The sequence below is a fragment of the Pseudochaenichthys georgianus genome, chromosome 3 (assembly GCF_902827115.2).
Source record: "Pseudochaenichthys georgianus chromosome 3, fPseGeo1.2, whole genome shotgun sequence".
Taxonomy (NCBI): Eukaryota; Metazoa; Chordata; class Actinopteri; order Perciformes; family Channichthyidae; genus Pseudochaenichthys; species Pseudochaenichthys georgianus.
This window is the reverse complement of record NC_047505.1, coordinates 38,150,224-38,166,703: the sequence shown is the minus strand read 5'-3', so window position 1 is coordinate 38,166,703 and position 16,480 is coordinate 38,150,224. Positions and strand designations below refer to the sequence as shown.

Here is a 16,480-nt window from a genome sequence, read left to right as displayed (position 1 = left end):
CGGTGTTTCCTGTTTGTGAGCTGCAAATGACATCTCCAATAAGCATCCTGAACATTTGATATAATCTTCAAAATCGCAAACTAATTACTAATAAGATAAAACTGCAACAAAGCATTAATCAGTCTTTACATGAAGAAAGACAAAAGTATCAATACTTAAGATTTTAACTTCTCAAATGAAGACATTTCTATTTTGGTGCTTGTTAAAGCGTATACTCACTGACGCCCATAGGAGTAGTTGTGCTACATTAAATAACACTTATAGATGCAACAATACAGTGTGTCATTAACGATGTTTTTATTTATTGTATACAGATTATACATACTAAATAGCAGTTCAGGTAAAATGTGTAAAAATAACCAGCGATCCTTGAAACTTGAATGCATAGTAATGTGGGAAGGAGGCCTTGCAGACTACAGATAACAGAAGGCCATCAAATCAACAGAGAAACACATCGGTAGGAAATGTAGACATGAAGACACTGGATGATTGTTTTAATACATCTTTATTTTTCAAATATATTGATATTTAATTTGGTGCACTGTATGTCATCAAATTGTGATTTAACAGCTAATATAATTCATTTTCAACGTTTAAACTGTTGTATAATATGTTGCATGTATGTTGTGGTTGTTGCTGTTGTTGTTGTTGTTGTTGTTGTTGTTGTAATGCACTTATAGGTGTTATATTTAAATCCATAATAAGAAAAGTTGATAAATCAGAAATTAGGGGGTGGATCTATTCATTATTCTTCAGTAGACCATAGTTATATAACAGTACTTCCATTTAGAGATCAAAACACCAATAAACAATCAAAAATGTATAATACATTACAAACGAAGGCCTCTGTATTTAACTTTAAATATAATTGAAAGAAGAGACTGCTTATTTTCAGCAATGTTCACATGTAAACATTTAAACACGTGCACTTGAAGCATAGGATCATTTTGTTAAAAAGCGATTTAAGGAGTCTGCAGGCGACAGATTGGCAAAGATTCAGACAAAGTAAGACTCATGGATATTAACAAAGTGCTTGACTTTATAAAAGCATAAAGTATAAAATTGTGTTGTCAGAGAGACAAGAACCAGCTCAACAATATCTGCTTTTAGCAACTACCTGTAAACATGGCAGGTAGTGTAAACGCATGTTTACCCATATAGAACATGTTAAAACTACTGCTGAAGTACAGTTACTTTCCTACAAAAAGGTACTAACAAGTGGTTACCCATTTTAAAAACAGACAATTATCTGTACACATTTTGATAACCAAAAGGTTTAAGGTGTACTCTTAAAAATAGAGCACAGTGCTGCGATCAGACACCCGTGGTGAGTAGAGGAAAACAAAACGATATGGTTGATACGGTCAGTCTGTCGGATATTTCTGGGATATATAGTGTGTATTCGTCACTCTGATACACAAACTACCAGTGTTACACTTGAGTCTGAGTGGGCACTGTGCCTCAAGACAATGCATTCATGTAGAGGTGCATCATTAACAGTTATTTGCCAATTTCACAATATTTTTAAAAATAAATGCTTCATCATTTTGTAGATTTTTTATGTACAGTATATTTATGTAATAACTGAAAAAACATATCTAATAATGTTATGTCTATATGTACAATTATGAATCGTATTGCAGCACAATCTAACACTGCACTTAGTGAGAAACAAACTAAAAATGTATAATATTGTTAGCCTTTTACTGGTCCTGCTATGTGAACATCACTACTATAAGGATTAAATAATACACTTCCCTTAAGTTTAGTCCCTAAAACTTGTATATAACTTTCACATTTTTGCCAACAATGCTTCTGAGGTGCATACATTTGGGATTTGCATCAGTTTTTCTAATGATGGAATGAAAATGTTTAATTATGTGTAGAATTGAAAGGATATAAAACACATTTACATTGGTTTTATTTAGATTGAATTGCCAATTTATCAGTCAGGTTTTTGTTTAAAACACCTTGCTGTCTTCATCTCTTATTTTATAGGACCAGAGTATGGGATTTAGTGCCCTTGAAAACCCCTCCCTCCATTTCAAGGCGTGTGGAAGATCCTACTGTGGATTTCAGGTCCAATCAGATTGGCTGGCTAAATTACTTATCCAGCAAAAAGATAACTCTGAAAACATGTGTCATTTATCAGAGATTTGGAAAAGGCCACACTAATGTTAACAGCTTTTGTTTAATAGTCAGTTTAATCCTCCAATTTCTTTTAAAATATGGCTTCTCAGACTCTTCACAGCACATGATGGTTAACCAGCTTTAGCAAACACTTCATCCTCTTTACCTTCCAACAATTTTTTTTTGTGCAATTAATTTCAACACAAAAACTTGAACCTCCATATCCTGACTGTGTTTTAGTTTGGTTGCTATGGGCTACTGTAGAAATATGGGACCGGATCCCAATGATATGATATGCAAGGCTTATTCTGATTTTAGGAAAATACCATAACTCTTAGTTTCAGGAGATGATATACTAATGAAAACATAGGGGTTAGTAGATCCCCATAAATCCAACACACTGGACATTTAAAACCGCTGGGTGCTTCTAACATTGTTCCAGTCGGGGTAATGTCACGTTTAAAGGGATTTCAGACTTGTTTTGTTTACTTTATACATTAAATGGTATGGATAAGTAAACAAGTTTTAATTGTTTAACTCATATAGGAAGAGTTGCTTCTAATAATAAGTTAACTTAATGAATAATCTAACCCATGGTCCACTCTTTCCAGCACTACAACAGCAACAGAAGTCAAATGATTTCCCACTAACTAGAGTATGAAGAGAAAATGTCACAAATACCTGATGATGAGCATAACCAGTTTTACTGAGGCAATTCAGCCCAAATGAAACAAATGTGTTTCGAAAAGTTATAGAGTACACAGCTTTGCATGTTCGCTTTGTAAACGTAAAAATACAGAGAGATTAGATACCTCCGTCACAACAGATTTCATGTCCTTTCTCCATGTGTGCCACGACAGAGGAGTGAAGCGTGTGCGACTTTCCTTCATCCATCACACAGCCGCAGGTTAACACCTGGATCTGAAGCACAGCTGGCTTCTCTCCTCTTCAGCACATCATGCAGTAATGTCCGTTCATCTCAATAACAGTTCAAAATCTAATCCACCCCGTCGAAGCCTTGTGCGTTCTCGATGGCGATGTGAAGTTTCTCCCTCAGCTCCTCAAAAGACTCATAGGGAGGCAGGTCCAGCCGATTGAAGCTTTATGAGGTGAAAGTAAAAACAGTGAGCAAATCAAAAGAAAAATCACTTTCCAAAGAAAACAGAAAGAGTAGGATAACTTCAAGCTGCTATTTGGTCATTCACAATTCTTAAAGGGACAGTATTGCGTGACATTTTGCAGTTCGGTTTAACCACAGCAGAACATTGCTTTGATTCCTTGCCGGTACTTCTGTCCGCTTCTAAAAGGTAGAAGTGTGCTGAACCGTCATAACGGTTGAGGGAGTGTCCACATACAGATTCACAAAGTGATCTTAAGACGTGGTGCAGCATAGGCAAACATATTTAAAATCATTGGAGCTCTGATGTGTCCCACTGAGCCTAAAGGACTGTGTTCAGTTCTCAAAAAGTAGAGGGAGGCCATGACTGCATCCCGCCACCAGGGGGCTTCAGCACACTCTATGCTCAGTTACATCACATTGTACTGGGTCTTTTTTAATGTATTCATTCATTAATAATCACAGAATACTTAAAAAATATATGTTTTAGTCTCGCTAAAACTGATTGAAAAGGGATCTTTTGCACACAAGATAAACAATATATTTATCAGGTCCTAACATCCTAGCCACACAGTGAAATAAAAAAATACACAATATATCAAATGTTTTTTTGTGTTTAATTTAGGTTTGATTGGTGTTATGCTTCATCTTGATTGTGTGCATAGTCAAATCTTGGTCAAACATTCTATTTTAAAAAGCACTTTACAAATGAAGTTTATTATTATAATGTGTTGATAATATTCGCAAATGTTCCTCAGAGTTGAACTGTAATCTCTCGTTACAACCCCCCCCCCCCCCTCCTAAACATAACCAACACATCAGTAGCAAGGACAGCAGAAAGCAGTGTGGTTTTTGGGCTAAAACTTCTCCAACCTTTTAAAATGTCAGAAAATACGAATAAATAAAATGTTAGGAGTTAAGTGCTCACCATGTGTGGGCTCGGGGGAGTTTTTCACGTGTTCCCCACTGCTCGATGGTGAACAGCTGCGGTCCATTAGACCCTGGAAAACAAAACCGTCAGACATCAGACAAACACGCAGCTTTATCTGGAAATCATTTGCAATAAAAAAGAAAGAAAAAATAAGTTCAAGCCACCTGTGCATTAAAAACAAGTGTCCGCAGTGTAGGGGGATTTCTATTTTATTTTACATTATAAGAGGATACAGGAGAGAATAATCTACACTAAGCTGGAACACTTTGTTTAACAATGATACATTTGGCAGTTTCAATAGCTGTTATTCATTTATTTGAATAGGGACAATGCACATTAATGAACACTTAAGACAAATAATGCTTCAAGTGTAAATATGCCAGATTTGAGCTTTGAGCTAATTTCCTTCCGTAGTCCCGTCACATGCACATTTATAAACATAGCAACAAATAAATACATGATATGCAAAAAGAGCAAGAGCAGCATACACAAGTATTTACCACATGGTAATACAATATAGCAGCAACGACATATAAAGTGCAAGAGATGATACAAGAGCTACCTAAAGTGCAAAAGGAGATACTCCTGTGTTAAAGTGCATTTAGCGGTGATTACACGTCTGTTTGTTTCTCAACCATTCTTTGAGTTGACCTTTAAAGCTAGTGGGACAATCCCGTATCTCACTTGGGAGGCTATTCCAGAATGAGCTGCCTTTAATGGAGAGGACATTTTGTCCAAAAGTGGTCCGTTTACAGTGGACTTCACAGTCTCCTCTGGTTTCTGACCTAGTGCAGCGACCAATGTGTCTTTTGTGGATGAATTCCCTTAGTGTAAACATTTATAAAAAAAGCACATACTTTTAAAAGACTTAAAATTGTCAAAACTCAAGAAATTGGGTTTTTCAAGGATGGTACAGTGGTGGTATGAATAAGGCTTTCGGTCAACCACCTTGATAGCTCTCTTGTACAGCTGTTCTATTGGTTTCAGGTTAGTGGCACAAGCAAACGACCAGTTTGTAAAACAGTATTCAATTATCTCACCATAGAGCTCAGCAAAGCCATTCATTGGCACCCTGGATGTTCCCGTCACAAACTGCAACAGCCTGATTCGCTTCTCTGCGTCCATCAACAGCACCGTCTAGAACACAAACAGAAATAAGTGATACAAGCTCTTCCTAAGAGGAGAATAAACTCTGAGAGGTGCACACAACTGGATGGCTCGGGGCATGGAAAGTTGTCTTACTTTCCAAAACCACTGGATAACAGCGTGGTTGGCGCAATAGCTGTTCTTGTACTTGGTGTTCTCTCTCCAGTCGTTCACATCCACGTCTCCGAGCCCACACATGAGCAGCTGTGGAGGACAAGACGACAGGTAGACAAACCATTATTCATCTTTCTGGAACCAGTTTTTATATTAATGTCAGCCAATTGGACAGATTAAAAACTCACCTCCAGCTCGTTCTCATCAAAGATCTTGATCAGGTCCTGAGGTATCAACTCAAAGAATCCCTGAAACACAAAGAATATCCAACAGTCATTTTATATTTACACCTTTAAACATGAAGTTGAGAGATTTGGATGAACATTGTTCCCAGGTTATAATGTTTGTAGAATAGTTGTATTCAAAGCTCAATCAAGAACCTATCCAAATTCAGGTTTCCTGAATAGTTGTTACCTCTTTGAAAGCTGTCATCTGCTTCTGTATCCTGTTCACAAACCTCCACTGCATCACCAGACTGTTAGAAACACAAAACAGCAGGTTAGCGTCAAACCATCTGTCCAACACTTTGGAGATGAATTGTTTTCTCTCTGTTGCTTACTGGATGTATTCCTTCTTGGTTTCATTAGTGATGACAATCTCTGCGCCGCCCGGCTTCAGTTCATGCTGGTGAGTCTGAATATGAAGAACGGGATATATCATGTACAATTAAACAAGAAAACACACGTATCACAAATGGTTGAAAGTTGACGTTTTACAGGGAAAGACTGTGTTTGAACACACCTGTCCAAAGAGCTCTTCGTCGATGGTGAACCTCAAATCCAAGTCTGTCGGGTCGTTCTCCAAAATCCACATCAAGGAGTTGAAATATTCACTGTCCTGAAAAGACAACGATCAAAATGTCTTTCATACTGTCTGATTCAAGGTGTACAATCACAAGTATAATGTGTGAGTTTAAAAACTACTATATGATATGCGCTAAAGGATGATAGTCATTGAACGTCTGGATCTTAAGTTATAAGATAAGTAAAAACAGCTTTAGAGTAAAATGACTTAATGTGAAGCTGCTTAATTCAGTGTTTTCTTTATTGTATCACCAAGTCAATTTGTTTACGAGAGGAAGAAGCGTCTGCAGATATGTTGGCTCTGAGGGACCTCCAAATGGATGAAGAATGAATGAATCTTAAACAGGGCTAGCTGAGTGCAACGAGACAACAACTCCCATGATCCCATGCTTCTTCAGAATATTGATGTACTTTGTCTTTTGTTATTGTTTTATTGTGTCATCCCTAGCCTCAGAAGACAACATATTGGGGGTTTAACTATTTACAGCATATAAGTATGACACTCACAACAGACTCCATGTCCTGCAGAGTGATCGGCTTCTGCAGCATCATCTTGTAGAACGGCCGAATGAAGAAAGCTTTAAATAACACACACACAAAAAGAGTCAAGCTCTATGAAATCACATTTCTCCAATCCCTTTGATCTTCTCTTTGCCCTTTGGCAATATGTGACCTGCTCCATCGAAATCAGTCGCATCGACCCGAAGACACATTTTGAGTTGTATACACTGTTGGAAAGAGGAGATTCCTTGCTTTCCAATGATATCAGGATTGTTGTTGTACTCCAAATATTAAGCTAAACATGTCACATTATATAATGACTGTTACAGAGTCATCATTTTGAGAAAAAGGCCTTCAAAGTTTCCTCTTCTCTGGATCGATCTGATTGATTATTAGCGGAGCAAATTATCAAAATACTACGGAGGGAATATATTTTCGTTTGGATTACTGGTCTGGGGGAAGCTCATGAGTGTGTGTGTATACGTGTGTTTGTGTATTTTTGCGTTTTTGTGTATTGTGTTTGTTTCCCGGGGAAAACCCTCACGAGAAACACCGGCTGTTGTTATGCCTGCTGTGACGTTAAGTTACTCCGTTCTCCGCTTGTAATTATGCCGTTACAAGCTTCGAAGTTGTATTTATCATCTGAATTTGCCCAAACAAGTTTAATATTCTGAAAGCCAAGACTTTGTTTAATTGAAATCAGATGAAAACAAACTGTAACGGACCCTGCCGTGTTATCTATGATTACTATACGCCTTACAGCAGAGTGGCGAGGGAGAGCTGTCATCTTCCCTTTACAAGTTTCAAACATTTATTTATCGTGTGATTTTGGAAATAAAAGTTTAATATTCTGAAAGCCAAGACTTTGTTTATTTAAAATCAAATAAAAAAACACCCGAACCCCGAAAAACTATTTTTTTACGCAAATCCACGTTTATTTTGAAATGAGCCGACTTCCGACTGATTTCGATAGAGCGGGTCACATATGTACACAAAGAGACACTCACCATCAAGCAGTTTGCCATGATACACGGCCATGCCCGCCACGCGGCCGATGAACTTGAAGTAGGACAGATGGTCCTCGTTACATAAACCTGAGTTAGGGTTAATCTGCAGTGTGTAGTTGTCCCTGGAAGAAAGATCATAAAGTATGAACAGAAATAAAAAGCTTTCTAAATTGCCTTTCATGGTTCCTATAAAAAAGCAACTACAGTTATTTATGTGTAGCTTTAAATGTCCACTATTATGCAGATTCAATCCTGAATAAATCATCATATATATTATGAAAATGTAAAACCATTCTCCCTTTCACACATTTTAGATGAGCAGTGATCACTGCATCTAGACCCACACTGTCTGTCCTGAGGGTCTGTCATTTACTTTAAATATCATTTATAGTCGTAAAGAACATTTGCATAGCACTTATTATACAATTAATGCAGCACAAAGATCTTTAAAATAGTGGAAATCAGGCCTAAAATGAACCTAAAAACAGGAATATAACATAAAAATGATTGTGAAATAAGATGGAAATAAAACACACTTGATATTAATGGTAAAAAAAAAAAGGCAAATGAAATAGACAGAGCAAACAACATTAGATGGAAATGTCGAACCTACTGAATCATAAAAAAATCCCCCAAGCACGATTCTTTCCTACTCTTTTCTTCGTTATTTAATGAGACCATATCTGGAGCAGGGTTTCCGTTAGCCGGTAATTACCGGTTTTTAGCTGGTAAAATTTATAAAAAACCGGTAAATTCAAAACCTGACGGTCAAAATGTCTGGTAATAATTAGGGAGGCTCCGATCGATCGGCCGCCGGTCATTATCGGCCGATATTCACTCTTAATAGTTTGATCGGTGCTCTCTATAAAGGCCGATCAGGAGAGCTGGATCTGATCGATATGGACATAAACGCGAGTGAAGTGTAACCGGACGAGAGAGAGAGATCAGATCAGCTGCTGAGTCTGACCGAGACACGCAGCTCTGCAGAATCACCTGAAGCCCCGCCCTCTGTTTAGTGCGCTGCAGGAGCTGCAGGAGCTGCTTAAGAAACTGACTGCTGTGAGAGAGAGGGGAAAAGAGAGGCTCCGTTTCTCCCGTGTTATTATTCAAAGTTGATGTAAACTTCTGAATAATGTACGTTATCTACTACAAGTAGTTTATTTGAATGTAATAATTATGTTGTTTGTTGTTTGTGGAATCATTTATTGAAAAATTAATCTGAATTTTTTTCGATCTGTTACGATTATAAACTGAAGCAATATAAAAATGAGCCCCGTGAACTGAGTTTTAAACTGAAGCATATCTGCTCATAGTCCGGTAATTACCTGCTAACGGAAACTCTGCTACACAACTATTATTATTATTATTGAAATATGACCGGTAAGTTTCAAATTTGTCCGGTAAAATAAAATCTGCCCGGACATTTGACCGTCGACAAAAAATCCTAGCGGAAACCCTGATCTGGAGGTATAAAACATGCAGTGTGTGGCCTCACGTGGCAGAATACTCGAACAGGCCGTAGTACGGGTTGAACATCTCCTTGGACATGAGGAAGAACCACTCTCTGGCCAGGCCGCCGTAGTCCAGACCCTTTTCTCCCTCAAAGTCCACCCACAGCCGGGCCTTCAGCAGGTCGGCCCTCTTCACGGAGAGGATGCGTCGGTACGAGTCCTCCAGAACTGCATTTCGTCTCATCTTCATCTCAAAGCGGTTTGGGATGTCAGCCTAAGAACAAATGTAATGCGTTCATTAAGAAGAAAGTTAACAAAGTGACAAAGTAATATCTGAGGTGAAGGTAACACCAATGCTTATTTGATTCTTTTGATTAAGTATTTGAGTTGTTTACAGTCCCAGCTACATGCTCCGAGGACACTCACCGGTTTCTTCAGCTTCTTCCTGAAGTATTCATACTTCTGTTTATAATCTCTGGAATAAGGCACTGCCTGTAATCAACAAAGGACAGCGTTCAGCGTCAAATCCATCTTAATCTTAACACTGTTATCAAGGATACATATTTACAGGAGTGTGCTTTTTTATGTGCTAATATCGTGTCATGTCATATCGTAAAATATAATGTATACTCACTGGTCCGGTTATAGCTGAGTTCTGTAATCTGGGATCATCCCATTGTGTGGTCCTGGTGTCTGTGGAATATAATAGACCAATTATTAATACTGAAACATCGAGGAGTCCCTGCCCTTACACTATCAGACCTCATTTCATATACAAATATGTATGCCAGCGACTTTTGATCCTGTTTGAGTTTTCCTGTGACTCACACATATGATGTTTGTCATTTCAAAAGATAATTTTGCAAAGTCACGTGTTGAGCAACATTTAGCTCTGTACAGAATCTCACCTGGCATAATCGTAACAACAACAATATAACAAACACTAGGTAACTGAGCTTTGTTCCGCGCACAGCTGTAACGTTATTTTACCAGGTGCGTTTTCCCTCCCAAATCCAGGTCATTTAATGAGCTGGTAAGCCAGAGAATGAGCAAGATTCGCTGTTTGTGTGAGTTTATTCAGCAATAAAACGCACAGCTTCGCAGCGTCAGCGAGAAATGAAGTTTTGACCCATTTACTCGACTTTCGGTGTGTAATAATCTCAAATTGATGATTTGGAGTTTTTTTCTTTTCATTTTCACAAACATCATATGTGTGATTATTACATTTCTAAAGGGTACACATAATGACGTGTCACTCGCCATTGATATACATATTTTTGTCCAAAATAAGGTCCCATGGTGGTCCCCTTCACCCCTCTAGACATTATTTTGTCCAAGATGTGATCTTAGTATTGAATGTCATACGCACTGTGATCTATGTAGAAAATCCTCCCATCGGTGTGGATCCTCTCCTCCCAGCCAGGCTAGAAAGGAGGAACGCATCACATTCTTTAATAAGTAGCTTTAGTCTATTGTACAAAATATCATTAATTATATATTTCCACACAGAGCAATAAAGGAAGATGTTTGCATGAGATCTAAAGCATAAAGTTGATGAATGTCTTTCAACTGATTTTGTTACACAGTTTCTGTAACAACTTACCGGCAGAGGGCCGAGATCAGATGGGTCGAGTGAGGGTCGCCTCCTCGCCTGCACAGGAATCTTCAGCCTGGGATCATCCTGCTCGGAGGAAAACAAACAGGGTGTATTTCAGCAAAACAGGAAACACTTTCACATGGTCTTTGTTTTTCTTAAGTGGCTCCCTTGGGAGCATCTGCATTAAAAGTAGGAAAAATGCAGGATTCTCTCAATTTCTAGCTTCTTGATCTTTCAATGGTGTGTTAACAAACCGCAAACCAGTAGTAGCAGTGTGCCTTTAAAGTAACTGGTAAAAGCACGTCCAATGTCTGCTGCTTTCTCACCCAGGTAGTAGCTTTAGTGTTGTGGTTGATGAAAAAAGGTCTTCCACTGGGAGCGCTGCGGACCTCCCAACCGGCCGGCAGGAAGGCAGAGTCCTGAGAGGCCTCGGGGCACGGGGTCTGCTGAGGAGACTCTTCAGGACACACGGGGGGTAAGGGCGGGGTCGCGCTCTGACGAACACCTGCACCAATCTGTGCTGCAGCTGGGGCCACGGCTGGGGCCACTGCTGGTGCCATTGCTGGGGCTTCCTGGGTCCTCTGTCCAACAAATATTATATGGAGAAGTAAGAAAGAACTGTGATTACAAGTGTCGGTTGAGTTTCAGTATTCATCATTTTGCTATCATTCAGTATCAATAATAACTAGAAAATTGCAATAAGTACAGTGCACATCTTGCCAGGTGTCCACAGGTAAGATGGCAGCAACAATGCGTTCACCTTTCTCATGCCCAACTTTAGTGGATCATTACATTTATGAAATGGAAAAATATGTTTCATTAACAATGAAACCAAAATCTCTTTTTTGAGCCACAACCAAGGCCAAAATCTGGCCCTCAACAGAGAAGCTGAGGCTTGTTTTTGGATTAGCCGATTGCTGAAAATGCTAATGAAGCAGTTGTACACAACTTGAGGACACTAACAATTAATTAAGAGGAGTGAATCAAGAAGTCAAGGATGGTAGAAAACAGTCAATTAAAACGTTTTTCAAAAGTTGTTTAACATCAAAACCTTAAGAGGTCCTTGTGCATTCATAAAGTAAGAAATGTCCACTAACTAAACTAGGTTGATGGGTCCAGCAGGATACGAGATTATCTATGGACGGACAGACAGACATGTACACATATTGACACACACAATCCCCCCAGAAAACACTTTGTACCTGAACGAGGGGCCGCGTCCATGAGGTGGTTCGGCTGTTGTGGTTAACAAAGTAGCGTCTTCCTTTACAGTCTCTCTTCTCCTCCCAGCCTGCAGGCAGCCCAGACGAGGTAGGAACCAGCTATTGAATGACATCACATCAATTAGGGGATCAATACTGAAAACCTTAAGCTCTTGGAGTAACCCATTACCAATATTCAGTCACTGAAACTATTTCCTAACTTCCACACAGGAAAGGAAGAAAACACCACGTGAATTCTGAATGCTGACAACTGTCCATTTACACCGCAAGGAGTGGAGGAAGGAGCGATTTCAAAAGGGAGTGAAATACTCACCATAGGATTAACAGGATGTTCCTCTCCTGTCGAAGTCTGGGCACTTCCTCTGCGACTGGAATGGCTTGAATTACTTGCATGATCCTGCAGGGCAGAGGAAGGATGTCAAGACTACAGAGACACTTGACTATTAATGTTATATCACTTCCACTTATCTCCCTCTCTCTCTGTATTAAGTGTATGTTTCTAATTCATTTTATTATGAGTCTCTCTTCCTCTGACTTTCCAGGAATCAGACCCATTGCTGAACAGCGTATGACTCACCGCCTGGTTGGTGCGCAGCTCGCCAGCTGTGGACGCAGAAACAAGGGAGTTTCTCAGGTCTTCACGAAATGGGAGGAACTCCTCAGGGCCGTGGGGTGGAGGTGACATGACCTGGCTGTTGCTGTTGCTGTGGTACAAGGTGGACTCGTCGTCTGTAATGATCTCCCAGCTCTAGAAGAGGAGACAAAAGAGACTCGTCAAGAAAGTGGAGGAGTATAAAGGAAAGATCCAAGTTTATATCCGATGACAATTGCATCACTAACTGTGCTGTCAAGCAAGAAATGTGTAAACAACAAATGTGTAAACAACAAATGTGTAAACAAGCCTCATTAATTAAAATAATTAGAAGTACTGAAATTATAATCGCATAAAAATGACCACACAAACTCAATTAGGACCCTAAATGTTTTTTAAAAAAAAAATACAAAACCTGGAAAAAATATATTTGTTAATAATACTTTTTAGTTTTTAGTAAGATTTGTTAAGTGTAAACCTCAAAGTTATTTATTTAGTGTGTATTAGTGTTTATGCCAAACCCTCTGAGGAAAAGCCAGGACCAATTGCTAAAACATTGCAAAACCTGGCTGCAGAACATCCTTCCACCATTGTTCCCCCGCTTCCTTCACCAAAAGTGCATTTTTTAAAAACGGTAATAAACGGACCTCAGGAGACTCTCGTGTGGTGTTCTCATCGTGGTCTGAGATCTGTCTGCGTGTAATAAAAGCCTGCTCCACGTCCATATCATTGTTCTGTCTTCTTTGTATCTGCAGGTCATCGTCCCTGTTTAGGACACACACAGACACACACACACACACAGTCGGTGCTGCCCTAACAAGAAATAGTGCTGTAGCTTTGCTGATGAGGGGAGGGAGGGGGGAGGGGGGAGGGGGGGGGGTCTTACAGGACTGTGGGCCGCTGCCACTGTGTGTTTCTGCTCTCATGATTGACAAAGTAGGTCCTCCCCAGGTTGTCCTGCCGCTCCTCAAAGCCAGGGGGCAGAGCGGGCAGCAGCTGGCTCTGCCTGGGACCCGACATGTCCTGAGCCTCGAGATACTCCCAACTGGGCTGCACGACATAAACAGAACGTTTAAAAAGGCGGTACACACAGCATGTAGACAGAATCTTAATGTCAATGGTCTTAAAGTAATAGTTAGTAAGAATTTAATATACAAAAACCACTATCTCTGATGAGGCATCGCATTTGTTCACAGCCTAATAGTGACTGAGCATAATGCCAACAAATCAAAGTATTGAAATATTCATATATTTGCAGTAAATTTATTTTGTTGTCTTTCGGTGACATTCCAAGAATGAATGCTCGTTAAGTGGCTGTCAATACATCTGACATTTCTCACTATCTCTGATTAGTCTTTAATTCAAAGCTGTTGACTGCTGAAACACAAGTAGGCACAGGAAATGCAATGTGTTTGTGAATGAGCTTGACACCGACCACTTCCGTTGATCAAAAATGCGTCAACAAAATAAACGAGGACCATTTCTAGATGTGTTTTGTGGCTCAGTTTGAAATATTGCAGGATCAGAAGAGTCACACTGAGATGTTAAAGGAAGAGCAGCAGGCTACAGGCTGAACTCCTCAAACTTCTCAGCTAGGTAATCAATACAGTACACTTGATATTTTATTTCAGCTTTGTAGGTTGATTTGTGGAGATATTCAATTTGCAGTACCGTGATTGTCATGTGTGATTATGCAAAACAATACACTATCATTATTAATTGCTGTAAATGATACTATAGAAAAACACCAAGGGAAAAAAAATATTGAAAATGAGGTTGCCTAAAATTGGATTTTAGCCAATACCTGGTTTATTTTTTAGATCATAGAAATGTAGAGTGACAGGGAACTAAAATATATGTATTAGTCCAATTTCATTTGAGGCTGCAGCTGATCTATTATCAACAGGAGGAAGAATCTAAACTTAAAATAACAGGACGAGTGATATTAATGAACGCCACGGGAGATACATCCTTGTTGAACGTGCCAAACTTACATCCGTGTCCTCAATCTGCTCCACCGTTTCCTCCTCTGAACCTGGGTCTTTAGGCAGGTAGGTCATCTTGAGACGCAGGTGACCTTTGACCCTGGACTTGTGGCTGTGAAACCAACAGATTTATTAAGTATTTTGAACATGAAAGACATACATATTGTCAGGAATATTTAAAACAAAGTATGAACTGTGGACTATAATTTCTCATGCAAATAAAAATGGAATGTAAACAGGGAAAGAAATCAGAGTAAATAACAATAAATCATGCTAACCTTCGTGGGTGAAGCAGAAAATCCTTAAATGTGTATGGCCTTTCTGTATTAGGATTTTCTGTCTGAGAAAAGAAAAAGGAAATCTTCAATCCTCCAAACATTTCGACAGCAGGGTGAACAAATAAACTGTCTGGCAGTGGATCAAAACACAGTATATTTACAGATAGTGATGATGGTGACAGTAAAACATTTGTGGGTATTTATAATTAAACAAAAGCAGGAACGTAACACAAACATGATGACAGACTGCGTTTCCAAAACTATAGCCAACGATGTGGAACAGGCACTAGAATAAGGGCGTGCGTGTTTATATTTACATGGTGACATGGGTGAGAGAGAGAGTTCAAGAGCGTGAGCAGCAAAAGCTTCAATTAAAAACGAAATGATCTCTAACTAAGGCGAAGTCAAACAAGTCACAGGCGTAAATATAACATCCTTCAACCAAGGACTCACCGGTATCTGATTTAAGGGGACGTCCACCTGTCCCAGGAAGTCATCACGTGTCTGACAGAGAGACAAAGAGAGGGATCACACAAGGTGTCAGCATCAGGACAATATTACACATGCACACACAAAGAAACCACAAACAATGTCCTTAATGTGAAGTTAGAAGTTCTTCTTCACATTCGACATGTTCCTAAGGGCTGAAAGAGAATGGTAATTTTTGAATTGTTGTTAGACCCCCGTAATTACTGGTGCTTGATCACTTCCTGTGGGGCAAGCACAAACATTTTTGGAAAGGCTGAATGGCACACGCAGATCATTTTTTAAGATAGAAATACATGGGTATTTTAGAAATGATTGGATCTATCTTCTTTCAATACATTTGGACTTTACAACCCAAACAACAATCCTTCACGGACACCACTGGAAAACAATTTTACAAATATTATAAACACTAACAATAAAACCTGGCCTAGTCTTGATCTGCAACTGTGCAGAAATACAGGGTGTAAACCATAGACTGTATATATAAAGGTTTAAACACAATGAATAGACTTTTTTTTTTTTTTAAAAGCCTGCACATTGGGACATATTTGCCGTACAGTAGATGCTACTTCCTTCCCTGGCAACAAGCATTTTTGTGTTTATGTTGTCAATGTTAAAAATGGTGGCAACCACAAAAACCCAAGGCAATTCAATGGAGACGACCTTTACAATATGTCCACGGTTTCTATTTGGAGGACCACAAGGACAGAACTGTTCTCTGCCTCCCCACTTCATCCCCCGTTGCTTCTCCATGTGCTCAGTCCATGCTGAGCACATTCATAGAAAATATAGATGGGCTGTGTAGTAAGTGACCCTGAGAATAAATGAGGCATGAATAGACGGACGTGCAAAGGTACAGTACACAGTTTTAACAATGATACAAACTGGATTTTGGGATTAAGTGTCCTCAGAGTCCCTCATATGAGAGCCTCCTTAGAATTTGAATGTCAACGTTATGAATGGAGCTCTGAAACTATAAGCTATTTGGTCCTTCTGCAACATCCATTTCCCTTTTTGCCACTAACTATCTTTAGTCTTTAGTTTAAACAAAACACTCTATTATTTTCAACGGAGTCATTTGACTTGATCTATTTCACGTTATATTTAGTATGTAGC

At 39.2% G+C, this 16,480-nt stretch overlaps 1 protein-coding gene across 2 annotated transcripts in view; it reads right to left on the bottom strand.

Annotated features, from left to right (window-relative positions):
• Positions 1-275: 275 nt before the first annotated feature.
• Positions 276-16,480, bottom strand: part of nedd4a (NEDD4 E3 ubiquitin protein ligase a) — a 36,800-nt gene continuing 20,595 nt past the window's right edge. For both annotated transcript variants that reach the window (XM_034112045.2, XM_071206948.1), the window contains 24 exons: positions 15,329-15,379; positions 14,876-14,937; positions 14,607-14,709; positions 13,499-13,662; positions 13,260-13,377; positions 12,598-12,768; positions 12,334-12,417; positions 12,000-12,119; positions 11,124-11,378; positions 10,804-10,881; positions 10,570-10,624; positions 9,835-9,893; positions 9,627-9,692; positions 9,245-9,474; positions 7,750-7,871; positions 6,749-6,819; positions 6,180-6,275; positions 5,998-6,071; positions 5,853-5,913; positions 5,627-5,686; positions 5,421-5,528; positions 5,219-5,315; positions 4,176-4,248; positions 276-3,230 (listed from right to left, as the gene is read on the bottom strand). In XM_034112045.2, the coding sequence (XP_033967936.1) occupies positions 3,128-3,230; positions 4,176-4,248; positions 5,219-5,315; positions 5,421-5,528; positions 5,627-5,686; positions 5,853-5,913; positions 5,998-6,071; positions 6,180-6,275; positions 6,749-6,819; positions 7,750-7,871; positions 9,245-9,474; positions 9,627-9,692; positions 9,835-9,893; positions 10,570-10,624; positions 10,804-10,881; positions 11,124-11,378; positions 12,000-12,119; positions 12,334-12,417; positions 12,598-12,768; positions 13,260-13,377; positions 13,499-13,662; positions 14,607-14,709; positions 14,876-14,937; positions 15,329-15,379 (2,481 nt within the window). In that variant the 3' untranslated portion in view covers positions 276-3,127. The remainder of the gene's footprint in view (positions 3,231-4,175; positions 4,249-5,218; positions 5,316-5,420; positions 5,529-5,626; positions 5,687-5,852; positions 5,914-5,997; positions 6,072-6,179; positions 6,276-6,748; positions 6,820-7,749; positions 7,872-9,244; positions 9,475-9,626; positions 9,693-9,834; positions 9,894-10,569; positions 10,625-10,803; positions 10,882-11,123; positions 11,379-11,999; positions 12,120-12,333; positions 12,418-12,597; positions 12,769-13,259; positions 13,378-13,498; positions 13,663-14,606; positions 14,710-14,875; positions 14,938-15,328; positions 15,380-16,480) is intronic.